Source organism: Amblyraja radiata, chromosome 3, assembly GCF_010909765.2.
Source record: "Amblyraja radiata isolate CabotCenter1 chromosome 3, sAmbRad1.1.pri, whole genome shotgun sequence".
Classification (NCBI taxonomy): domain Eukaryota; kingdom Metazoa; phylum Chordata; class Chondrichthyes; order Rajiformes; family Rajidae; genus Amblyraja; species Amblyraja radiata.
Genome location: NC_045958.1, coordinates 2,364,943 through 2,391,998, shown reverse-complemented (window position 1 = coordinate 2,391,998; position 27,056 = coordinate 2,364,943). Strand labels below are relative to the sequence as shown.

The window sequence follows — 27,056 nt, the reverse complement described above, 5'->3', positions numbered from 1 at the left end:
AATATGCGGGGATCGCTGGTCGGTGGGCCAAAGGACCCGTCTCCACGCTATATCTCTAAACTAAACTAAATTAATTCTGAATCTGAACTAAAACAAAACTAAACTAATCTGGGTGCAATTTCAACTATACATTCCTGTTAAACTGCAGTAGTTTTTCAAATATTTTTGCATGTTGTGAGAGACAACATTAAGGGAATATGCAGAAATTGCATTTATTAAAAACAAATTAATATGTGTATACTCAATAAAACCATAAATATTAACTGCATTAATATTAATACCATTAATATTAAATAAAATATAAACCATAATTTGACATTTTATTTAATATTAATTAAATTTTTTTTTTAAAGTAAAAATCAAACCCAATAGAAAAGCTTGAATTGCATGGATTTTCTGCAGCAAGTTTATAATGTGAGTCGCAAGTAACTACATTTGCCAGAATATTAAGAACAATGTATATACATTATCGACAAAGTCATCTATTTTTATTTAAAGTCTTGTATAATTCAAACTTCAAAAATTGGACTAATGCACAATCTCAACCAGTTATACGCCATGATTATATTGAATGGCGGTGCAGGCTCGAAGGGCCGAATGGCCTACTCCTTCACCTATTTTCTATGTTTCTATATCAACTATAGCCTCTTCAGATACTGTCTGACCTGCCGAGTTCCACCAGCAGCTTGTTTCTTTGCTCCAGATTGCAGCATCTGCAGCCTCTTGCCTCCAGATGTTGTACGCCACCGATGTGTTTTTGTGAATATTGCCTGGTTTAGGTCATAAGTTCATGTGATAGGAGTAGAATTAGGCCATTCGGCCCATCGTCTGCGCCATTCAATCATGGCTGATCTATCTCTCCCTCCCAACCCCATTCTCCTGCCTTCTCCCCATAACCTCTGACACCCGTACTACTCAAGAATCTATATCTGATTCTGTAAATGTGTCTGGCATGCCACTTATTGTATCTCACAGAATGGCTGCATTTTAAGATTTAGTTTGTAATGTAATGCATTTACTTTATTTTAATTTCCTTGTGTACATCATTCATTTATAAAAGAAAAATAATTTACATTTTGTCAAAAAGATCATCTGGCTCAACAGTGTTGGGTAAAGTTGACAATGACTCTTCTTGTTCTTCTTCAGCCTGATGATTACCAGTTGATAATGCTGAACTCACAGGACATATCCTGCAAAATAATAAGAAATATGACTTATAAATCATCACAATTTGGGAAGATATTTTGTGGATTTCTAGTGCGCTCTAGTAATTTTAGCCCAATTAAAGTAGGTGCTGGACCATCAGTTGCCGGTAAATTGCTGATGGACCTGCCCCACAATAGCTCCATCAGCCACTTTTGATGCATTTGATGGAATTTGCTATCGAATCAACAGATGATTCCCAGATGAGTTGGATGCATCGATGGAAGAGGGGTCTGATCCTGGACATACAGGCTTGTCACTCCCTTCAATCCCAACCAATCCATTTTCTCCCTTATACCTTCCTGAAGAAAATACAGGAAATTGATAGTCCGGATGCTCAGATTGAAGAACAATTCTTCCCCACTGCTATCAATCAATTATTTTACACCCCCAATTCCAGGAGGTGCTGCCATGGGCTCTTACCAGCCAGCACCCACAACACCCTTGCCACATGCTCACTTCACCCCTGCCATCGGGAAGAAGGTACAGGAGCCTGAAAACTGTAATATCCAGGTTCAGGAACTGCTCCTTCCCTAGAGCCAACAGGCTATTAAACGCAACAACCTCCAAATAAGCTCTGAACTACATAGTGCAATAATAACAATAATAGTCTATTATTGTGGTTTTGTTTGTGTACAGGAAGGCGCGTGTGTGTCTATATACACATATATATATATATACTGAACATTTTTCCCATTTATATTGTTTACAATATAATAGGATATATTATATAATAATTTTATTTTATATTATAAAATAATATAATAACAATATAATAAATGGATAAAGGTTAAGCATATACATTGCTGTTGGAGACATCAGCCAAACCTTAGGCTTACAAAAATCAAGTGTTTGGAACATCATTAAGAAGAAAGAGAGCACTGGTGAGCTTACTAATCACAAAGGGACTGGCAGGCCAAAGATGACCTCCGCAGCTGATGACAGAATAATTCTCTCTATAATAAAGAAAAATCCTCAAACACATGTCCGACAGATCAGAAACACTCTTCAGGTGTCAGGTGAAAGCGAATGGTATGTTAGCATTCATAGCAAAAGGATTTGAGTATAGGAGTAGGGAGGTTCTACTGCAGTTGTACAGGGTCTTGGTGAGACCACACCTGGAGTATTGCGTACAGTTTTGGTCTCCAAATCTGAGGAAAGACATTCTTGCCATAGAGGGAGTACAGAGAAGGTTCACCAGACAGATTCCTGGGATGTCAGGACTTTCATATGAAGAAAGACTGGATAGACTCGGCTTGTACTCGCTAGAATTTAGGAGATTGACGGGGGATCTTATAGAAATTACAAACTTCTTAAGGGGTTGGACAGGCTAGATGCAGGAAGATTGTTCCCGATGTTGGGGAAGTCCAGGACAAGGTGTCACAGTTTAAGGATAAAGGGGAAATCCTTTGGGACCGAGATGAGAAAAGCATTTTTCACACAGAGTGGTGAATCTGTGGAACTCTCTGCCACAGAAGGTAGTTGAGGCCAGTTCATTGGCTATATTTAAGAGGGAGTTAATGTGGCCCTTATGGCTAAAGGGATCAGGGGGTATGGAGAGAAGCCAGGTACAGGATACTGAGTTGGATGATCAGCCATGATCATATTGAATGGCGGTGCAGGCTCGAAGAGCCGAATGGCCTACTCCTGCACCTATTTTCTATGAATCTATAAACATTGCTGCAATTTCTACATGGTGAAACCAAAATGTATTAAAATGGCCTTTATTAAAATCTGACAATGTGCACTTTAACCACATGTGTTTTTTTTCTATTACAAATCTCAAATTGTGGAGTACAGAGGCAAAAAAATAAATGATGGGTCTTTGTCCCAAACATTATGAAGGGCACTGTACATGGCAGTGTGCATCACAATGAAACACAGATGATGCGGTCAGATGTGTATGCACCAGCCAGGTGCATCACAGTAAATTTATTTTCATTCAGAACAAACTGGCGGTTTTTCATTCAGAACATTCAGTGCTTATCTGGTCTTAGGTGCTGTGCTTATGGTCCAACATCACAAGATGGCTTTGCACTATTTCATCTGACAACCTCAAGGGAAACCTTGACTGCTGCTCAGATACAACTCTCAAGAATACATCAAAAAAGCATGGAGTCATTGAACGGCCTTTAGAAAGCAGCGTGCTGCTAACTTCCTGTTCAAAACTCTCTGTTAACCAACAACATTTCAATCAATCAATCAAAAACTTTGTTGTCATTCAGAAATACATCAATAAATGCAATTCTGAACGAAATTTCGTTGCATCTGGCTCCCTGTGCAACATAAAATATCAGAAGGATAACATTCTATTACTGTCGGGAGCCTGCTAATCAACAACATTATAAGAATGAAGGGTCACATCAGAAGAGACAAACTGATTGAGGCTCATAGTCAAAATAGACACTGCAAATATACCTATAAACTTACAGTTAAGTGTTCACACTCCAGATGTTGCCAATAGCCTGGGGCTATATAATTGATTGCATGTTGTGGACAAAGATCAAAGTTACTTATTGTGTTGAAGAACACTGAATAGAACATGCTATACTTGTATGCAAGTAACGTCATGCACTGGGTTTGGAAAACAAATAAAACGGCAGATTCTGGACATTGAAATAAAAACAAAAGTGATGAAAGAATTTAGCTTGCCAAGCAGCATCTGAGAAAGGAGCACCCGGATAACGTTTCATGTCAGCACGCCTCTCTCAGAGCTGGGCAGAGAGTGGAGGATTTACAGCTTTCACAGCAGAGGCGGGATGTGGAGCAAGGTGTGAGTGGTGTTTCACACTTCCCTCCACCTTCCAACTCTGCTTTGAACAACATGAGCGACTGTCCATGCTGGAGTAAGCCATCTTGTTGCATTACTTCGCAGGCCGCAGAGCAGCAGCAGCCAGACCAGCGAGTGAGTGGATTGGCTGAGACATACATCCTCATTAGTTGTGTGGATAGTTGATTTGATTAGATAAAATTAAGTTCAGGTCTGGTGGAGCAGCCTTGTTGAGGGGAAGTCCCTTGGTGAGGTAAAGTGCGAGTCTTTGGTTCAAGAGTCTTCGGCGAGGAGGATGAGGCAAGGAGGCTAGACTTAGAAACATAAAAAATAGGTGCAGGAGTAGGCCATTCGGCCCTTCGAGCCTGCACCGCCATTCAATATGATCATGGCTGATCATCCAACTCAGTATCCTGTACCTGCCTTCTCTCCATACCCCCTGATCCCTTTAGCCACAAGGGCCACATCTAACTCCCTCTTAAATATAGCCAATGAACTGGCCTCAACTACCTTCTGTGGCAGAGAGTTCCAGAGATTCACCACTCTCTGTGTGAAAAATGTTTTTCTCATCTCAGTCCTAAAGGATTTCCCCTTTATCCTTAAACTGTGACCCCTTGTCCTGGACTTCCCCAACATCGGGAACAATCTTCCTGCATCTAGCCTGTCCGACCCCTTAAGAATTTTGTAAGTTTCTATAAGATCCCCCCTCAATCTTCTAAATTCTTGAATCGGTTGTGTGTTTAATTTAATTTAAATATTTAAACTTGTGATGGCAGGAATGTTATTGCAGTGTGTTTGTTGCAGGATGTGGGAAGTCATGGGGCACTGCTGGTGTCACTGGCCACTACACCTGTGGGAACTGTGTCCCGATGCAGCTCCTCAAGGACTGAGTTGGGGAATTGGAGCAGCAGCTGGATGACCTGCGGTCCAGCTGGGACAACGAAAGCTTCCTGGACAGGACCAACAGGCAGGTGGTCACTCCAAGAGGGCAGGAGGTGCGATGGGTAGAAAGGGGATGAAGCGAGCGCAGGAGACCTCAGTGGAAGTAAGTCTTGTGAACAGGTGCACCCTCTTGGGAGCTGTCGGGGCAGACAACGCTTCCAGTCCTAGTGCCGGACAGGTCTGTGACTTGAATCCTAGCGCTGAGACTCGACCAGCGAGACTGACGTCAGGCAGAGCTATAGTGGTGGGTGACTCCATTGTCTGAGGAACAGACAGGAGAATCTGTGGCAGCAGGCGAGACTCGAGGATGGTGTGTCGCCTCCCTGGTGCCAGCGTTCTAGAAGTCTCAGACCAACTTCAGAACATCCCCGCGGGGGAAGGTGAGCAGCCGGAAATAGTTGTGCATGTAGGCACAAACGACGTGGGTTTAGAGAACTAGGCAGGAGGCTGAAAAGCAGGACTTCTAGGCTGGTTATCTCTGGGATAATGGCGGTGCAGGCACGAAGGGCCGAATGGCCTACTCCTGCATCTATTTTCTATGTTTCTATCATATTGAATGGCGGTGCTGGCTCTAAGGGCCGAATGGCCGACTCCTGCACCTATTTTCTATGAATGGTGGAATCAGTTTTAAGGCGAAAATGGCCTTTATCTGATCGTGTTTAGGTCAGTTTAGTTTAGTTTAGTTTAGAGATACAGTGCGGAAACAGGCCCATCGGCCCACTGAGTCCGCACTGACCAGCGATCCCCACACATTAACACTACACACATAGGGACAATTTGACATTTATACCGAGCCAATTATCTTACTAATCCGTAGGTCTTAGATGTGTAGGAGGAAACCGAACATCTCAGAGAAAACCCACACGGTCACAGGGAGAATGTACAAACTCTGTACAGACAGCACCTGTACTGGGGATCGAACCTGGGTCTCTGGCACTGTAAACACTGTAAGGCTGCAACTCTACCGCTTGGAGTGACGACCTACCTCTGCGCCACTGTTTTACATGTTCAAATATTATCAGTAATATGTAAAGGCCGCACAATGACGCGGGGGGTTGAGCTACTGCCTCACAGTGCCAGAGACCAAGGTTCAATCCTGACCACGGGTACTGTCTGTGTGGGATTTGCACGTTTTCCCTGTGACCGCGTGGGTTTCCTCCAGGTGCTCTGGTTTCCTCCCACATCCCAAAGACGTGCGAGTTTGTAAATGAAGCTAGCCTTACAACATTCTTAAGGAGTTGGACAGGCTAGATGCAGGAAGATTGTTCCAGATGTTGGGGAAGTCCAGGACAAGGGGTCACAGTTTAAGGATAAAGGGGAAATATTTTAGGACTGAGATGAGGAAATCATTTTTTACACAGAGAGTGGTGAATCTCTGGAATTCTCTGCCACAGAGGGTAGTTGAGGCCTGTTCATTGGCTATATTTAAGAGGGAGTTAGATGTGGCCCTTGTGGTTAAAGGGATTAGGGGGTATGGAGAGAAGGCAGGTACAGGATACTGAGTTGGATGATCAGCCATGATCATATTGAATGGCGGTGCAGGCTCGAAGGGCCGAATGGCCTACTCCTGCACCTATTTTCTATGTTTCTATGAATTGGCTTCTGTAAATTGTCCCTCATGTAGGGAGTGAATAGAACTAGTGTGTGCATCAAGGTAGATCGATGGTCAATTTGCATGGTCCATCTCTGCACTAAACTAGAATATAAAAATGTATAATATTTAAATTTATTTGCACAACAATATTTGACTTAGTGAGGATGATCCTCCTGACCAATAAAGTGGGCTGTCTATTCCCTCGCCAGATGCTTCCTGGCTCACTGAGTTCTGCCAGCACTGTGTGCTTGGATTTAAAAAACTAGAGTTTGTTGTTCCATTTGGAAATTAAATGAAAAACATGACCTCAGCTGTAATTGGTCTACTGTTTGGAAAATGCATGTAGTGAAGATATAATCTTTGGATTGTGAGTTCCAAAAAAACAGTATCATAGCGGTGTTAATATCCCTCAAGAAGAGAGCCTTATTCAGGCTATCTTACTTTCGCTGCTGGGGGCTCTTTGTACATATGCTGAACATCATAACCAAATACACATTGTAACACTAAACAAGCATTGGTGAAAAAAAAATGAAAACATCACAAGTTAAGAAGTTTCTTTAGAATTGAGCCCTAATTCTGTATTTTTGCCTTTGACTAAAATGCAAAGAATAAACTTTAAGATGATCAGTCCAGTACAAACGAAGTCATATAGTATGTGTCTGCACATTCCTTACATTTTACATATATAAAGGAACACAATGCTACAATTTTTGGTCACCATTCAGTGTTAGCTTACTGAAAATGTATTAATTCATACAATGAAACTAAACATCAGCCGAATTCATCAACTCTCATAAGTAAGGCTTTGCTCGAATGAAAGTTTGAAATGACAGTGTCAATCAGTACTCAATTACAATTCAAATTCCAGTTCATTAAAATATTAAAAAGGTTGAGGGGGAAGGGAAATTATGTCTCAACTATTTATCCACAGAATTGCTGATGGGAATCTCAGACAACAATTGTTGAATTCAGGTACACTTTGTAAAGAGGCTGTCATTCAAGGTTTCAAGGTCAGTTTATTGTCACATGTACCAATTAATGTGCAGTGAAATTCAAATTAAAAACTGGGGTACTTGAGAATGGTACTTCAGGCGATATAGTGGTGCAGCTGGTAGGGCTGTTGCTCACAACGCCGGATGCTCTCTGTGTGGAGTTTGCACGTTCTCCCTGTGACCGCATGGGTTTCCTCCAGGTGCTCCGGTTTCCTCCCATATCGCAAAGATGTGGGGTTTGTAGGTTAATTGGGCTCTGTAAATTGTTCCTAATGTGTAGGGAGTGGATGAGAAAGTGTGATAACATAGAACTAGTGTGAACTGGTGAGATTGGTGGTCGGCATGGACTCGGTGGGCCGAAGGGCCTGTTTCCATTCTGCATCTCTAAACTAAAACTTCTGTAGAGGGTGGTGCATCTCATAAATTCTCTGGCCTGAAGGATTGTGAAAGCTAAATAATTGGAGGTATTTAAGGAATAGGTGGATACATTTCAAAAGATTTGGGAATTGAGGGCTGGCACAGAAGCGGAGGTGAAACCCAGAAAACCTATTTTCTTAAGGGCTGCACAGTGGCGCAGTGGTAGAGTTGCTGCCTTACATAGAAACATAGAAACATAGACCCGGGTGCTGTTTGTACATTCACGGAGTAGGTTGTTGTATGTTGTAGAGAGTTTGCTATGATCGAGTGGGTTTTGCTCTGAGTGCTTCAGTTTCCTCCCACACTCCAGATAGTAGGGGAGGAAATTGCAGAGGTTATGAATGGTGGAAATCTTAGTTTACGTTTGATTAAGGTAGGAGGTTGGTTGGTTGAGGTGGTTTAAGGTTAACCCTGATGCATGTTGTTGGAACAACAACCTGAAGCATACAGTGCCCTGCATAATGTTTGGGACAAAGACCCATCATTTATTTATTTGCCTCTGTACTCCACAATTTGAAACTTGTAATAGAAAAAATCACATGTGGTTAAAGTGCACATTGTCAGATTTTATTAAAGGCCATTTTTATACATTTTGGTTTCACCATGTGGAAATTACAGCTGTGTTTATACATAGTCCCCCCATTTCAGGGCACCATAATGTTTGGGACACATGGCTTCACAGGCGTTTGTAATTGCTCAGGTGTGTTTAATTGCCGCCTTAATGCAGGTATAAGAGAGCTCTCATCACCTAGTCTTTCCTCCAATCTTTCCATCACCTTTGGAAACTTTTATTGCTGTTTATCAACATGAGGACCAAAGTTGTGCCAATGAAAGTCAAAGAAGCCATTATGAGACTGAGAATCAAGAATAAAACCGTTAAAGACAACAGGGTTACCAAAATCAACTGTTTGGAACATCATTAAGAAGAAAGAGCACTGGTGAGCTAATAGCACTGTCCCACGGTACAAGTTCATTCCAAGAGCTTTCCAGAGTTTGCCCTGATTTGAACTCGGAGATTTACAGTAATGGCCGCTCGTCATTAGCTAGTCTTCCCGGGTACCTGCTATTAGCGTTACGAGCCACTAAGAGACGTCCCCGAGCTCCAACGTACCCGCTACGTTCATTCTCCGTGCTTACCACGAGTTTGATTTTTTTAAACTCAGGAGAGCTCTTGGAATGAACTCGTACCGTGGGACAGGGCTTTTAATAATCGCAAAGGGACTGACAGGCCAAAGAAGACCTGCACAGCTGATGACAGAAGAATTCACTCTATAACAAAAAAAAATCCCCAAACACCTGTCTGACAGATCAGAAACACTCTTCAGGTGAGGATTTGTCAATGACCACTGTCTGCAGAAGACTTCATGAACAGAAATACAGAGGCTACACTGCAAGATGCAAACCACTGGTTAGCCGCAAAAATAGGATGTCCACGTTACAGTTTGCCAAGAAGTACTTAAAAGAGCAACCACAGTTCTGGAAAAAGGTCTTGTGGACAGATGAGATGAAGATTAACATATCAGAGTGATGGCAAGAGCAAAGTATGGAGGAGAGAAGGAACTGCCCAAGATACAAAGCAGACCACCTCATCGGTGAAACACGGTGGTGAGGGTGTTATGCCCTGGGCATGTATGGCTGCTGAAGGTATTGGCTCACTTATCATCATTGATGATACAACTGCTGATGGTAGTAGCAGAATGAATTCTGAAGTGTATAGACACATCCTATCTGCTCAAGTTCAAACAAATGCCTCAAAACTCATTGGCCGGCGGTTCATTCTACAGCAAGACAATGATCCCAAACATACTGCTAAAGCAACAAAGGAGTTTTTCAAAGCTAAAACATGGTCAATTCTTGAGTGGCCAAGTCAATCACCCAATCTGAACCCAATTGAGCATGCCTTTTATATGCTGAAGAGAAAACTGAAGGGGACTGGCCCCCAAAACAAGCATAAGCTAAAGATGGCTGCAACACAGGCCTGGCAGAGCATCACCAGAGAAGACACCCAGCAACTGGTGATGTCCATGAATCGCAGACTTCAAGCAGTCATTGTATGCAAAGGATATGCAACAAAATACTAAACATGACTACTTTCATTTACATGACATTGCTGTGTCCAATACATTATGGTGCCCTGAAATGGGGGGACTATGTATAAACGCTGCTGTAATTTCTACATGATGAAACCAAAATGTATAAAAATGGCCTTTAATAAAATCTGCCAATGTACACTTTAACCACATGTGATTTATTTCCAATTACAAATCTCAAATTGTGGAGTACAGTGGCAAATAAATAAATTATGGGTCTTTGTCACAAGCATTATGGAGGGCGCTGTATATTGCATTAGATTATGACTTGTAGATTGACAAAATAGTCATGGAGGGGGATTACATTTTGTGATAAGCTAATGGAATTTGTGATTGGACTAAAGATGATGCTTCGTTCTCCCATTTATTAAATTGCAGAAAATTCCTACATATCGAAGACCGAGCAAGGTAATAGAAACATAGAAACATAGAATATAGGTGCAGGAGGAGGCCATTTTGCCCTCCAAGCCAGCACCGCCATTCATTGTGATCATGGCTGATCGTATACACAGAATATACAAAGAAAATTCTGATATACAAAGAAAAGTCTTCAACCTGAACCATGGCTCTGTGTCCCTGACCAACTGAATGTTCCAAGCATTTTCTGCTTTTATTGCAGATTTCCAAACAATAGGGTAATGATATCAATATGTCATAGGGTGGTGAATCTGTGGAATTCATTGCCACAGAAGCGTGCGGAGGCCATGTCAAAAGATATTTTTAAGGTGGAGATTGATAGATACTTGGATTTGTAAGAGTGTAAGGGGTTATGGAGAGAAGGCAGGAGAATGGGCTTGAGAGGGAAAGGTAGGTCAGCCATGATTGAATGGCGGAGTAGACGATGAGCCGAATGGCCTAATTCTGCTCCTATAACTTATGATAAGAACGGTGGCGTAACGGTAGAGCTACTGACTTGCAGCTCCAGAAACCCGGGATCGATCCTGACTACGGGTTGCTGTCTGTATGGAATTTGTACGTTCTCCCTGTGACCTGCGTGGGTTTTCTCCGAGATCTTCAATTTCATCCCACACTCCAAAGATGTACAGGTTTGTAGGCTAATTGACTTGGTGTAAATGTAAATTGTCCCTTGTGTGTGTAGGATAGTGTTAATGTGCGGGGATCGCTGGTCGGTGCCGAAGGGCCTGTTTCCGCGCTATATCTCTAAAGTAAACTAAACTTATATAAGCTGATTTCATGATGTTGTTAGCTGCACCATGGATAGTCCTTGCTCCATCAAGGCATCATGGTGTTGGGTGGAAAGAGACATCACTGTTGGGGCACTCTAGCTACCGGCAAAGAGGAACCAAGGAGACAATCCCACTGTATCCTAACATAAACCAACTGCTCGGCTAATGTGGCATTCATTTCCATGTCAAAAGTCGCAGAATATTTCAGAAAGATAAGAAGAAATAATGTAAAAGGAGAACATGCTGGAAACACACAGCAGGTCAGTAGTTTATTCCCCATATCCCTTGATTCATATAGCCCCAAGAGCTAAATCTAACTCTCTTGAAACCATCCAGTGAATTAGCCTCCACTGTATCCTGTAGCCTCCACTGTATTCTGTGGATTTTCACAGATTCGCAACTCTCTGGGTGAAAAAAAATGTCCTCAACCTATTCCTATTTTTTCCAATTCGTTCCATATCACATGCAGGCAGAGGAGATTAACTTGGCATCGTGTTCGGCTGAAGGGCCTGTTCCTGTACTGCTTTATTCTTGTATGACTTCATTCCTTTCTTTCTTAACACCTCGTCCAGTACTACAAATCCTTTCTTCCTCATTCATTCCTTCCTTCCTCTGCAAAAACTCTATATGACCTCTTACCGCATTCTCTACTTTGAAGAGTTGTCACTGGCAGCCTTGCCTTCAGCTGCTTATCTCCTATGTTCTGGCTCTCAAGCTATTCTGGGAATGTAACCGGCCACAGACATTCAAAAAAGTCCCTGGGCCACGCAGACCCATGCCGAACCAGTGGAATACTGCGCCCACAACACTGCTGGAGGTTATGGTCCAACGGGAGAATCTGGATCTGGAGTATGGAAAGGATTCAGCTCATATACTGTATTTTCAAAAAAGGTCTTGAAATAATTAAGAAACAAAGAACTGCAGATGCTGGAATCTTGAGCAAAAAACAAGGTGCTGGAGTAATTCAGCAGGTTCCACTCGAAAAATTTCTCATTTTGACTGTCACCAACGTCACCAAATAATTCCCACCAGATATATGCCTGACTCGATGAGTTACTCCACGCTTTGTGTTTTGATCTTGAAATATGTCTACGAAAAGTCATACAAGCAGTCGGAGGGAATACTGCAGAAACCACCCGGAATTAAGGTGCATTTATTATTTTCCTATTTGAAAAATATCCCAGAATCATTGAATTCTACAGTAATGTCATCCAGAAAATCAGTGGCAATGTTTGACTTTAAGAGTCATCTTTTCTGCCTTCTCCCTGCTATCATTCATATTCGTCGTTATAGAATACATTTTCAAGGACTTTCTGAAAGAGCTTATTGTGTCTGATTTTAAATTCCATAATGCCCTGTGAAAACTTTCATTACATTTAATTTGGGATTAAATTAAATCCCCCCACCATTATGATCATTAAGGCTTTCACTATTTGCCTTGTCATAACTTTTTTCATAACCTTGAAGGCTGTCACTTAGGAAAAAAAATAACTATAAACCCCTGTTATTAAAAAGAAACATGGTTAAAACTATTATTACTTACACAAAACCCCCCAACATTAATAGACCACAAGTAAGTACACCAGACAGCAGGTGCAGTGAAGGTGAACTCAGCTCTCACCACCTGGGATTTAATTATTTATGTACAAAGATTTTTTGATAACAGTTCCAAATTTACCTTTACCAACTTGGAATCACCAGCTGTTTAATTTGAAATCTATATTACTAAAAGTCTGATCTTGACCACTTCCTGTTGTTCTGTATATTGATTTTAGAAAAAAACGCTGCCACTTACGGCTGTGATTTTTGGCCATCTTACTCTGAGTCCACCGCTGCGCAGGACAAGAGGATTTTTCCCATCGATGAAAAATAAAAGAGTTATTAGTGTTTAAAAAATGTTGAGATTCTCTCTCCTGAAGACCACGCCCCTTACGGAGGGACTATAAAACCCGGATGTATTGAGTGCCTCAGTCAGTCTCTGCAAGATGGGGGAGCGAGAGGGTCACATCTCTCAGTCTGACCTGTGAATAATACTAAACTGTGAGTGGTTTTACTGACCTGTCAGTGCCTTTAATGTGGTTTGAAAATATAGTTTGGAAATGCTCAAGCTGTGTTGCCTTTGGTTTGGAAATGCTAAAGTTGTGTTGCCTATGGTTTGGAAATGCTAAAGCTGTGTTGCTTAATTAAAGTTGCCTTGCCTTCTACATAATTAAAAGTCTAATCTTGACCACTTCCTGTTTGTGCTTTATATTGATTTTAGAAACAACGGTACCACGTACGACTGTGATTTTTGGCCATCCTACTCAGAGTCCTCCTCCGCTCATCAGGTGGCGAGGATTTTTTCCATCGATGAAAAATAAAAGAGTTATTAGTGTTTAAAAAAGGTTGATATTCTCCCTCCTGTCAATCACGCCATGAAGGCCACGCTCCTTCTAGTGGGAGGGACAGGGACTATAAAACCCAGAATTGTGGGCATGGCTCAGTCTCTGCAAGATGGAGGAGGGAGAGGTCACGACTCGCTGTCTTTAGTGGCCTTGCACCCTGCTTGAAATGGTATGAAACTGTAATTGAATTAGGTGGCCTTGCACCCTGCTTGAAATGGTATGAAACTGCATTTCAATTTGGTGGCCTTGCACCCTGCTTGAAATGGAATTTCAAGGAATAGCCTGAGGCAACTGCCAGCCCACCAGGGGAGTGAGCTGCCAGCACGCCAGGCTTGAGTGACTGAGCTGCCAGCCCAAGAATCCATTCGGCCCACAATGTCCATACTAGCCCTCAGGAAACCAGTCCCTTCAGCCCACAACACCCATACTAGTGCTCCAGAAAGCCCCCCCCTCCCTCCCACTGGCCGCCAATATTGGAAATGGTGGAGAGGTGGAATATTGCGTCGGGGAACCAGCCCTCCTGTGTGAACATGGGACCCAACGGGTCCCACTTAGTCTAGTCCTATATATTTATGTGACAATCTTTGTGAGCCGTGACATTTCAGGCTGTTTTCAATCTCTCTTTATAACCCGTTGCTCCCACAATCATATTACTCTTAAGCACGATATCCATGGCTTGAATGTTTACCACACGCTTCAGAGACCAGATTTCATTCTACAGCATTTATATTGGCTTATACAAAAAAAATCCTTATTTAATTATTCTAATAGAATATTGCACAGCAGAGAAGATTTGTGAGGATGTTGCCAGGACACCAGGTCCTGAGCTATAGGGAGAGGTTGAGCAGACTGCAACTCTATTCTTTGGAGCACAGGAGGATAAGGGACAATCTTATAGAGGTTTACATAATCATGAGAGGAATAGATCGGGCAATAGGTTTAAGGTGATGGGGGAAAGTTCTAATATGAACCTGAGAGGGAGCTTTTTCACACAAATGGTGGTGGATGTTTTGAAGGAACTGCTAGATGAGGTAGGTGAGGCAGGTACTATCGCAATGTTTAAGAAACATTTAGTCTGGTACATGGATAGGACAAGTTAAGAGTGATAAGGGCCAAACGCAGGCAGCTGGGACAAGTGTAGCTGGGACGTGTTGGTTGGTGTGGGCAAGTTGGGCCGGATGGCCTGTTGTCCTCACTGTATCACTCTATGAAGACATGAATAGGTCCTTCAGCCCACAAAGCCTGTATCGAGCATGATGCCAATTTCAAACAATTATTTCTACCAGCACGTGATACATCACTTTGCTATTGTCATGTGTACCGAGATGGAGTGAAAAGCTTGTTCTGCATGCTATCCAGTCAAATCACTCTGTGCAAGACTACAAAGATCCTCTTCTGGAACAGCATGCAGAGACTTGCAAAGTGTGATCATGGTCTAAGGAGATAGCATATTCATATAGACACAAAAAGCTGGAGTAGCTCAGCGGGCCTGCAGAGTTACTGCAACTTTTTATGTCTATCTTCGTCTTAAACCAGCATCTGCAGTTCCTTCCTACACCTAGCATATTCATATGCCTATCTAAATGCCTCTTAAATGTCACTATCCTATCTATTGCCACCAACACCCCTGGCAGTGCAGTCAAGGCACCCACCATGGCCCCACATGTCTCCTTTAGATTTTGTCCATTAAATTATTATATTGTATCAGCATCGGGGCACCTCAAGGCTGTGTGCTCAGTCCCCTGTTCTACTCCCTCTATACCCATGGCTGCACAGATGGACACAGTTCCAACTATATCTTTAAATTTGCCCACAACACCACCATTGTTGGACGAACTCCAGATACTGATGAGTCAGAGTATAGGAAGGAGATTGTGTGACTGAATGGTGCCAAAACAACAACCTTGTTCTCAACATCAGTGAAACCAAGGAACAAATCGTTTAATTTGGAAGGAGAACAAGGATCCAAAAACCTACATTCATCAACAGAACAGTGATGGAGAGTCAACAACTTCAAGATCCTGGGCAGGCATTTGTCAGAAGATCTGTAGATCTGTAGATCTGTAATGTCCAGGTTCAGGAACAGTTTCTTCGCAATGACCATCAGATTATTGAACACTACAAAGTCCAAATAAATTCTGAACTGGGCGGCATGGTGGCGCAGCAGTAGAGATGCTGCCTTACTGTGCCAGAGACCAGGGTTCAATTCTGACTCCGGGTGCTTCTCTGTATAGACTTTTGTACGTTCTCCCCATGACCTGCGTGGGTTTTCTCCAGGATCTCCCACACTCTAAAGACGTATAGGTATGTAGGTTAATTGGCTTGGTGAAATTGTAAACTGTCTCTAGTGTGTGCAGGATAGTGTTAATGTATGGGGGTCGCTGGTCGGCACAGACTCAGTAGGCTGAAAGGCCAGTTTCCACGCTGTATCTCTAAATTAAACTAAGAGCTGCTTTGGATGCACAAGGATGCCTTTTGTTTTTGCATGATTTTTTAAAATTTATCGATTTTTAAAATGATTGTTTATATATTATCTATTGAGTACTTTGCCGATAAACCTGTTGTTGCAGACAGTAAGAATTTCATTGTTCCGTTTCTGTATATATCACAATAAAATCCTCTTGAGTCTCCTGACTCGTCTCTTTCTTCAGACTAACACAGCTATTTGGAAAGGGTAAATCAAGAAACCATGTTAAATCCTGTATCTGTACACTGTGGGCGGCTTGATTGTAATCATGTATAGTCTTTCGGCTGACTAGATAGCACGCCATAAAAAAGCTTTTCACTGTACCTCTGTACGCGGGACAATAAACTAAACTACGAGATCCACACACAGCACAACATACATGTTATGCATGTAGGAAAGTACTGCGGATGCTGGTTTAAATCGAAGGTAGACCCAAAATGCTGGAGTAACTCAGCGGGACAGGCAGCATCTCTGGAGAGAAGGAATGGGTGATGTTTTGGGTCACCCATATATATTAAGTGATTGGCCTACAGACAAACCAAAAAAAAATTACTAAGCTTCACCCTGTAAAATCGATTTCATTAGTCTCTCTACAACCTCACAGATCATTCTGTCCCTTAAATTAAACAAGTGTTCCTTCTCGCCAAACCCAATTAAAGTGGTAAGTGCACAGGGTGAGCGAACTCGCCAGATCTACGAGGATGTTGGCAGGACATGAAAGCCTGAACAATAGGGCAGGCTAGGACTTTATTCCTTGGAGTGCAGGAGGCCGGGTGAACCTATAGACGTGTATAAGACCATGAGGGGGATAGGGTGAATGCACAGAATATTTCACTCAGTGTACAGCAATCAAGAACCAGGTGGCATTGGTTGTAAGGTGAGAAGGGAAAGATTTAATAGGATCCTGATGGTAACTTTTTCACACAGAGGTTGATGGGTATATGGAACGAGCTGCCAGGGGAGGCAGTTGAGGCAGGTACTACAACAACATTTAAGAGAAATTTGGACAGGTACATGGATAGGGAAAGTTTAGAGTGATATGGACCAAACGGGCCGGTGGGACTAGCATTGATGGAGCATCTTGGGCGACATGGGCAAGTTGGGCCGAAGGGCCAGTTTCCGTACTGTATGACTATATTGCAAATAAAGCACAGGTAATCAATGGGAGGAAGATGTGGGCAAACACAATGTGCTGGAGGAACTCAGCGGCTCTGGCAGCATCCGTGGAGGGAATGGACAGATGATGTTTTGGGCCTGAACCTAAGAAGAAGAAGCAAATCTATTTTTGTTAATAGAAAAGAAACAAAGGTCAATTTAAGTCTCGAATAAAAGAAAACTAAATTGATAATGTCAGAAGGCCCTTCGGCCCAACTAGCCCACATCAACTAACATATCCCATCTACACCAGTCCCGTTTGCCTACGTTTGGCCCATATCCCTCTAAACCTGTCCTAACCGTACGAAATGTACAATGTTCTCGTTAGTTTTTGACCACTATTTTACCCCAATTTTTCCATGGTTTTCAGCTGCTTATGTCGTAATACCCTTCAATGTATGATCCCCAGGCATTACAGATTTTGTTTTTCATCAAATATTGCATATCTAACAATATGAAGACTTTTTCTCTCGATAAATTCATCTACGTTCCTAGAGAGTTATAGAAACAGCGTTATATAGCATGGAAACAGACCCTCTGGCCCAACTTGTTCATGCCAACCAAGATTTCTATCTGAGGCAATCCCATTGCCTGGTTTGGCTCATTTCCCTTTCAACCTTTCCTATGCATGTACCTGTTAAATATCTTTTAGACATTGTAAATGTAACCTCCTCTACAGTTCTCTCTGGCAGCTTATGGTGTGACCCACCCTATTCTGTGTGCAAAGGTTGCCCCTCATGTCCACTTTAAATCTTTTCCCTATCACTTTAATTCTAAGCTCTCTAGGTAGATGCTCTCAGAAGCATCAATCCTAAAGATTTATACACTGCTATTAAATGACCATACTATCCCATGCACACAGTTGAAGAAGTTGCAGCACATTTGGGCAAGGTAACAGTATTCTCAGTTCTAGATGCAAATAATTCATTCTGGCAGATTCCTTTGGATTACAACTCATCCAAGCTAACCACTTTCAGCTCACCCTTTGGACGTTACAGATTCCTACGCATGCCGTTCGGCATCAACTCGGCAAGTGAAGTATTTCAGCGCAGCATGGAACAGCTATTTGCTGGTTACCCATGTTCTATCATTGTCGACGACATTCTCATCACTGAACAAGATATCCAAGAACACAACGCAAACTTAAAGAGGGTTCTAGACCGCGCCAAGGAAATTAATCTCTAGTTTAACCCCCTAAAATGCAAGTTCCGGGTGAGTGAGGTGAACTACGTGGGTCATGTATTCACCAGTGACGGTCTCAAACCAGATCCATCAAAGACTATTGCAATCAACGAACTGCCAGAACCCACAGACGTAACCAGCCTGCAGAGATTCCATGGAATGGTAAACTACTGAAATTCATTCCGGATTTCAGTGAACGTTCAGCCCCACTACGCCAGCTAACCCACAAAGATACTGTATGGGCCTGGCATGAGCAACAGCAGTGGGCGTTTGACACTCTTAAACAACAGATGTCTTGTGCCCCCACCCTTGCTTACTTTGACGTCAAGCTGCCAGTCATACTGACTTGCGATGCCTCCCAGTATGGTTTAGGAGCCGCCTGCCTCCAAAACAATGGTAATGGTAACAGGCCTGTTGCCTATGCTTCTCGCACTATGACCGACACAGAACAACACTATGCTCAGGTGAAAAATAGCTGCTAGCGGTAGTCTTCGCCTGCAAGAAATGTAATGGCTTTATCTTTGAGAAGACAGTCACAATTGAAACAGATCATCAACCACTAATCAGCATTCTGAATAAACCAATACACGCTGCTCCTGCTTGCCTTCAACGAATGATGTTACAACTACAGAGGTATGACTTTACACTGATTTACAAACGTGGCAAGGACATGCATCTGGGTGACACTGTGTCGCGGACTATACGAAAGAACTGCGAGAAACAATTAACAGACAACGATCGTTGTCATAATGATTTCCTATATTCCTTCTTCATGTTTGGACGAACTAGCAGCCCAGAGAGCTGCTGATGATAATTTACGAGTAATCTCCTCTGTCATCCAGCGCAGGTGGCCAGACAAGCAACACAGAGTGCCACGCCCAATCCATCCCTTTTACTCCATTCGTGTCGAACTGGTACTACAAGATGGTATTGTTGTCAAGGGCCACAAAGCTGTGATTCCCGCCTCCCTTCATGACAAATACTTTAATGCCGTCCATAGGGGACACCCAGGCACAGAGGCGACCATTCTGAGAGAAAAAAGTATGTCCTTCTGGCCTGGAATGACAACTAGGCGGCGCGACTCTCGTCAGCTGCGGCCTCTGCAGTCCGTCTGCGTTTTTATTATTTTATGTCTATGTTTTTATGTAGTTTTTGTTAATTTTGTTGGGGTATGTGTGGGGGGGTGGGGGTGGTGTGTGGGGGTTGGGGGTAACTTTTAAATCTCTCCCTGCACGGGAGACCCGACCTTTTCTTTGTCGGGTCTCCGTTGTCGTTGGGGCTGCAACGAGGAGCGGCCTCCAACAGGAAGACCGGGGGCTCTGGTGCCGACTACTCACCTCACCGTCGCGGAGCTGGCCGAGTCCAAAGCGGGTGGAGCTGTGGTGGACGCTGCTGCGACCCGACCCCCGGAGATTCGGTGGCTGCAACTGCGGGTTTGGCGGACGGTAACACCGGGAGCCCGCGGGTCCCTGGAGGGAGACCGCTTTTCGGGGCTTCCGTAACGGCGACTTCTCCCGCCCGAGTTGCGGGGTTGAAGAGCTCCTGGAGCGGGGCCTTACAGCACCGCCCCGCGCGGCTTGGAATGGCTGCGGGACTCTGCGAGCGCACGCCGGGGGCTCTAACACCAAGACCCGGTGTGCGACCTTGCATCACCCGGCGTGGCTTTAATGGCCGCGGGACAATCGCCATCGCCCGCCGGGGGCTTTGACTTTGACTCTGACATCGGGGGGGAGAGTGCAGTGGAGAGATACGTTTTTTTGGCCTTCCATCACAGCAATGTGATGGATGTTTATGTAAATTATGTTGTGTCTTGGGTCTATTTGTTTGTAATGTATGGCTGCAGAAACGGCATTTCGTTTGGACCTCAAGGGGTCCAAATGACAATAAATTGAATTGAATTGAATTGAATGTGTGGGACATTGGAGTCCTGTGCAATGTGCAACAGTTTGGCCCCACACCAACCGAAACAGCCACTTCTCTCACACCCGGTTCCTGACCTACCAAGGTCCACAGTAGCAACTGACATTTTTGATTGCCATGGCAAACAATATCTGGTCTCGACCACCGAATGGTTTGAAATCGATTTATTCTACAACCCCACCTCCACAGCGGCAGTACAGCTGTGGAGCGGCCGGCTGAGGGCGGCGGCGCTGACTTTAACACCGGGAGCCTGGAATCTTTCACCGAGATCGCCAGTGGTGGAGCTCCATCCAGCGCAGCCTGTCGGCTTGGAAGCCGCGGTCTCCGGTAAGGGAAGCGGCCGTTCCAGGGTTCCCAAGCCGCTGAGAGGATTCTCCCGACGCCGGAGCACCATCACCCGGTGAGAACGGCCTGGAACATCGGGCCCCGTGGCGGCGACTGCGGAGGCCTCAACAGGCCCGACTATGGGTGGACATGGGATGGGGACTGGACTTTGTGCCTTCCCTCACAGTGGGAACCATTGTGGGGGGATGTTTTTATGTTTTATGTTAAATGTCTTTATAATGTTATGTTGTATTCTTATTAATGTGCTGCAATGGCAACTCGAATTTCACTACACAAATTGGTGTATGTGACAATAAATGAATCTTTCAACCTTTGAACAGAAACTGGCACGGCACGTCTCTGTCCACGGGGCTCCTTCTCAACTTCTTTCTGATAACGGCAGTCAATTTACCAGCCAGTACTTCAAAGAGTTTGCTAAGCGCTGGGACGTTCATCATATCACCAGCAGCCCCGAATACCCGCAGTCGAACGGGCTGGCTGAACGAGCTGTCAGGAAGGAGTGCCTAACAAGTAATGGAACAATCCCACAGAGTCGGGTCCCACATCCTCCTGGACTTACTCAAACTGCGGAATATCTCCCGCGATCCTGTGCTGGGTTCACCTGCTCAGCGTCAAAGCCAAGACAAGCTCGTACCACACTACCCACGACAAAACAGTCGCTAGAGCCACAAGTTTGCACACCATCTGAAATTCAGTCCAAACTACAATAATAGCACGACATTCGAAAAAGATGGTATGGCAAAACGAGCAGGTTACTTCCACCACTAGCCAAGGGACAAGTAGTGTCCATCTGCAAACTGAAAAGGGTCATGAACGCCTAGGCGTAACATGTGGGACTGCTCCCGAACCACGCTCATATCAGGTCAATGTCGACAGCGGCACCTACTGACGTAACAGACAGATGTAACGTGTGAGTGAACCAGCACCACCTCTGTGTTATCCCAACCGCACAAGTATACGTACTTCCTCATACCACCGTTGCCTGCTGCTCCTGATCCTATCGCATTGCCTACTACCACGCCACCTCAACCTCTGCCAAGGTCTCCAGTTTTGCCTCCTACACCGGTCAAGCATACGATGCTGCTCCTGTTCTACCACCGGCCACATCTCCAGTGAAGGGAGGACATGCAGGACTTTACCGAACACGTGCAGGTCGCACCTGCAAGCCTAACCCGAACTACCAGGATCACGTAAGAACTGCCTTTTATTTATTTATTTTTTATTTTTTATTTTTTTAATAAATTTATTCAATTATTAAAAAATAATATTACACTACAATAAAACAAGCCAGAACCCACCACCATAATACAATACAAACATGTAATAAACTACTATACAACTATGATACAATCCTTATTGAGGATACATTCAACACCCTGCGGAGCCCAGCGGTCCCGGAACTCCCTCAGGGTGCCCGTAGACAGGGCGTATTCCCTTTCTAATCCCACCCGGGCACGGACGTAACCCCGGAAAAGGGGCAGGCAGCTGGCTCGGGTAGAGCCCTCCACCGTCTGGCGCCGTGACTCGCGGATGGCCAGCTTGGCCAGGCCCAGGAGCAACCCAACCAGGACATCTTCAGTCCGACCCTCTCCCCTACGCACAGGGTGTCCAAAGATGAGGATGGTGGGTGAAAAATGCAGCCAGAAGGCAAGGAGCAGCCCCTTTAGATATTCAAACAGTGGCTGCAGCCTCACGCACTCCATGTACTCGTGGTACACAGACTCTTCCAGCCCGCAAAAGTGGCAGGCGGCTGGCGAGTCTGTGAACCGCGAGAGAAACAGGTTGCAGGGAACACCTCGGTGCAATACCCTCCACCCCAGGTCCCCAATGAAGAGGGGGAGAATCCCTGCGTAGAAGGACCCCCACCGGGGGCCCCCCTCGCGACCGGAAGGGAACACCGACCGCCACTTGGTGTCCGGACGGTGGACCAGGGCGAGGAAGTGCAGGGTGTGGAGGAGGAGCCTGTACAGGACACGCCTCCCTGCGTCTCGGAGGGAGACGAAGGGTGTCGAGGAAAGGCGGCTCAAATTGTGTGGGACCGGCTCCCGGGATGGATTACGGCGCCTTGGTCCGATGAGTACTTCCGGCTGAGCGGGGGCTTGCTCAACCACCAGTACTCCACACGTTTGAGCCCCCCGGTCATCCGATGGGGCGGGACAGGGACCGGCTGCTCTCAAGCCCGGGCCGTCACCCTCCGCCGGTGGAGGTGGGGCCTGGTCAACGGCAACCAGGTTCCAGACTCTCAGCAAGTCCCTGTAGAAGCCAGGCATCCCCATCAGGACCGCACGGCTGACCCCCACCATCGGGATCCGCGTACCTCCTTGAAGGCAGCGGCTCCGTTGGAAAAAGTGCGTTGCCAGCACGTGCCACCTGGGAGGATGCCCTGAGTACAGGTATCTCTGCAAGGTCCTGAGGCGGAGAGCCGCCACCTTGGTGCGAATGCACACCAGCGACTGACCGCCCTCCTCGATCGGGAGACTCAGGACCGCTGCAGAGACCCAGTGCTTTCCGTTGCCCCAGAAGAAGTCCACCAACTTCTTCTGGATGATCCCAGCAAAGGTGGCTGATGGGACCAATGTGGTCAATCTGTACCAGAGCATGGAGGCCACGAGTTGGTTAATGACCAACACCCTGCCCCGGTACGAAAGCACTCTGAGGAGACCCGCCCAGCGCCCCAGCCGGGTGACGACTTTCACCTCCAGCTCCTGCCAGTTCGCCAGCCAGGTCTCCGCACCGGGACTCAGGTAGACTCCCAGGTAGAGGAGGTGTGTGGTACTCCACGTGAAAGACCTCATCTCCTCCGGGAGGGAGTCCACCTGCCAGGGACCCACCAAGAGTCCAGAACATTTCCCCCAGTTGATCCTGGCAGAGGAGGCTGCCGAGAAGACTCGTTGGCACTCATGCATCCTCTGCAGGTCGACGGGGTCGGTGACCATGAGGAGCACGTCATCGGCGTAGACCGAGAGGACCACCTCCATGACCGGCTCGCGTAGAACCATGCCCGTCAACTTCCTCCGAAGCAGACTAAGGAATGGCTCCACGCAGATGGCGTACAGTTGGCCAGACATGGGGCATCCCTGACGTATTCCTCTGTGGAAGGGAATGGGGGCCGTCAAGGATCCATTGACTTTCACGAGGCACTCTGCGGTGGCGTATAAAAGTCGGATCCGGGACACAAAGTGCGGCACGAACCCAAACGCCCTCAGAGTCCTCAACAGATACTCGTGATCCACCCTGTCAAAAGCCTTCTCCTGGTCGAGGGAGAGAAAGGCAGTGGGTACACCGGTCTCCTGAGCCAGGTAGACCAGGTCCCGGACCAGATGGATATTGTCCTGGATGGACCGGCCTGGGACCGTGTAAGACTGGTCAGGGTGGATCACTTGAGCCAGCACTGGGCCCAGACGGTTTGCCATTGCCTTGGCAAAGACCTTGTAGTCGGTACAGAGGAGGGAGACTGGGCGCCAGTTTTTTAGACGGCGGAGATCGCCCTTCTTGGGCAGAAGGACCACGACAGCCCTTCGCCAAGACAGGGGCATCTCTCCGGTCGCCAGGCTCTCCCTCAATACCATGGTGTAGTCCTCCCCAAGGATCCCCCAGAAAGTGCGGAGGAACTCTGCTGTCAGTCCGTCTAGGCCAGGGGATTTGCCCCTTCGGATCTGATGGAGGGCCGCGGTCAGTTCATCCAGTGTCAGGGGGGCATCCAGATGCACGGCACCCTCCGGGTCGACCGTGGCTAGACCTTCCCACAGATCACTGCACTCGTCCCCGCCAGAGCTATCTGGTGAGAACAAGGTCCCATAAAAGGAACGAACTGCTGCGTTAATGTCCTCTGGTTCAGTGACGGAGGAGTCATCATCAGCGAGCAGCTCCACTAACTGCTGACGGACTCCCCGCCACTTCTCCAGCGAGTAGAAGAAGGGTGAACCGCGGTCCAAATCGTGGAGCAATTGGATCCGCGACCTCACGTACGCGCCTCGAGATTGCTCCAACTGTAGCTCCTTCAGCGCGTCCTTCTTCTCCTGGTATTCCCTCCAGAGGATCGTGTCCCCGACGGTCTGACTTAGACGCGAATCCAAATCGAGCAGCTCGCTCCCGAGCTGTCTGATCTTGGAATCGCGTCTCTTGGTCGACCCTCTAGTGTACTCCTGACAGAAACTCCGGATGTGGGCCTTGCCCACATCCCACCATAGCCGCAGGGAGTGAAACCTCCCCACTTCCTAAGAACTGCCTTTGGTGTTCTTCATTATTGCTTACTTACAGCCTGTTGTATTCAGTGCCACATACAGTCTCCCACACGCACATGTCATGTGTGTTCTCACACTAGTTTTCTATTACAACATTTAACTGTTATATCCACATTTTATCACAACGTAATTCCTTAAGAGGAAGGATGTAGATGAACTGTATTAGCCTACCCGTATGTGTATCTATCACTACACATGTTATGCATGTTACACATTCCACATATAGTCCAGTCCGGATCTTCAGTGTAACCAGACCACTGACACAAGCTTGCTGGTAGTTTAGCTGCTGACCACGGAGACGATATCATGTAATGTTACCTCTGCGTGTATTTCAATAAACGCCCATGAGTTGTTAACTTCTGTGTATTGGTCTCATTACAAAACAATGCCTTAATGTTTCCTGGTTTGTTTTATGTTGGGGTGGGGGAGGGGGAGGGGGTGGAGAGAAACGATTTTCAATCTCTTATCTTGCCGGAGAAGCTATTTTTTTTCCGGATCGTATCTCCGGTCGCACTGCGGCCTAACATCATGGAGCTGGCGGCCTATTCCTTTGAGCCCCACCGCAGAGCTGTGGACTCACCATCGGAGCCTGCCATCCCTTGCCTGGGATCGCCGCTCCAACCGCGGCCTGCGGATTTCACCGTCGAGGAGCTGCCAGTCTCGGGTAGAGACTGATGTCGGGAAGCTCCAAAGTCGCAGGAGGTTGGACTAGCCCCAACCCGGGGTCCGATCGCCCGGTGCGACGGAGCTGAGACCCCCCCAATGCGGGAGCTTGATCGCCCCGATGCGGGGGGCTCAACCGCCGGTTGCGGGAGCCAAGATCGCCCCGACAACGGAAGGTTCGAGGCCCCTGATCGCGGGAGAATGAAGAAGGGAAGAGATTGAACTTTTTTTAACTTCCATCACAGTGGGGAATGTGGAGGAGTTACTGTGGTGGATGTTCATGTTAAAATGTATTTGTGTCTTGTTGTCTTTGTATTTGTGTCTTTGTGTCTCGGTATGACTGGATGGCAAATCAAATTCCTCATATGTTGCAAAACATACTTGGCTAATAAAGTGCTATTATGATTAAGATTATGCTCATAAACACTACAAGATGGATAGTACATTGTTCAGTAATACAGCATGGGAGCCCGGACTTTAAAGGTTACAGTCTATTGAACTATCAGAGGGTGGGAAGAAGCAGAAAATCATATTACAGCCAAACACGTCCTTATCTAAGATTCAAACCACATTCAAATCAAATGTTAGCAGGCATTTGTACATAATACAGCACAGCTGGGCAGCGGTAGAGTTGTTACCTTACAGCGCCACAGACCCAGGTTTGATCCTGACTACGGGTGCTGTCTGTATGGAGTTTGCACGTTCTCCCCATGATCTGTGTGAGTTTTCTCTGGGTGCTTTGGTTTCCTCCCAAATTCCAAAGACTTGCAGGTTTGTAGGTTAATTAGCTTTGGTAAAATTGTAAATTGTCCCAAGTGTGTGTAGGATGGTGCTAGTGTATGAGGCTCGCTGGTCGGCGCGGACTCCGTGGACTGAAAGGCGCTGTATCTCTAAAGCCTAAAGTAAAGTCTAAAAATCAAATGCAGGGACCCTCAATAATGTTTTCATTCCTGCACTGTGACACTGAAGCTAACTGCAGCATTTGCATTCCTCTACTGCTTGGGATCAACTAAATCAGTTTAGGATTCCCAGAGACGAGATCAAAGGTAGCCGTTCTTGGATCAGTGCAGCTCAGGCAGTCAACGTGTCAACTATCTGAGCCTCTGAGAGACCCCGGGGAAGTGGCACATGCAAAGGTGATGAAATGAGCAGATGTAAAAGCTGCCACATTATATGTTGATTGCAGGATGCCTGAACACTCCCAACAGCATACCGTGTTCCTGTTTGAGAGAGAACATTTATCTCTTGCTCTTGGGTCAATTCAGTGTAACGCTATTGTCAATGAAGTTGACGAGGGAGTTCACGTTCAAAATCCATCTCCCAACGTTGCAGTTATGGCTGGGTTGAAAGTATTTTAAATAATTACTCCTAGGACAGGACATTTAGTATTTAAGGTTTAAACTGCATGCTTATGTAAAGAATACAATGGTTGTTGAAGCTGAACCTCATATGTTCTATATCAATGTAGGAATCTCTGAAAAAAGCAGCGTTCGAGCTTTGG

At 45.6% G+C, this 27,056-nt stretch overlaps 1 protein-coding gene across 1 annotated transcript in view; it reads right to left on the bottom strand.

Moving 5' to 3' along the window:
• Nucleotides 1-993: 993 nt before the first annotated feature.
• xrcc4 (X-ray repair cross complementing 4) overlaps nt 994-27,056 on the bottom strand; it is a 407,425-nt gene continuing 381,362 nt past the window's right edge. The window contains exon 8 of the mRNA XM_033017231.1: nt 994-1,190. Within this exon, the coding sequence (XP_032873122.1) occupies nt 1,070-1,190 (121 nt within the window). The 3' untranslated portion in view covers nt 994-1,069. The remainder of the gene's footprint in view (nt 1,191-27,056) is intronic.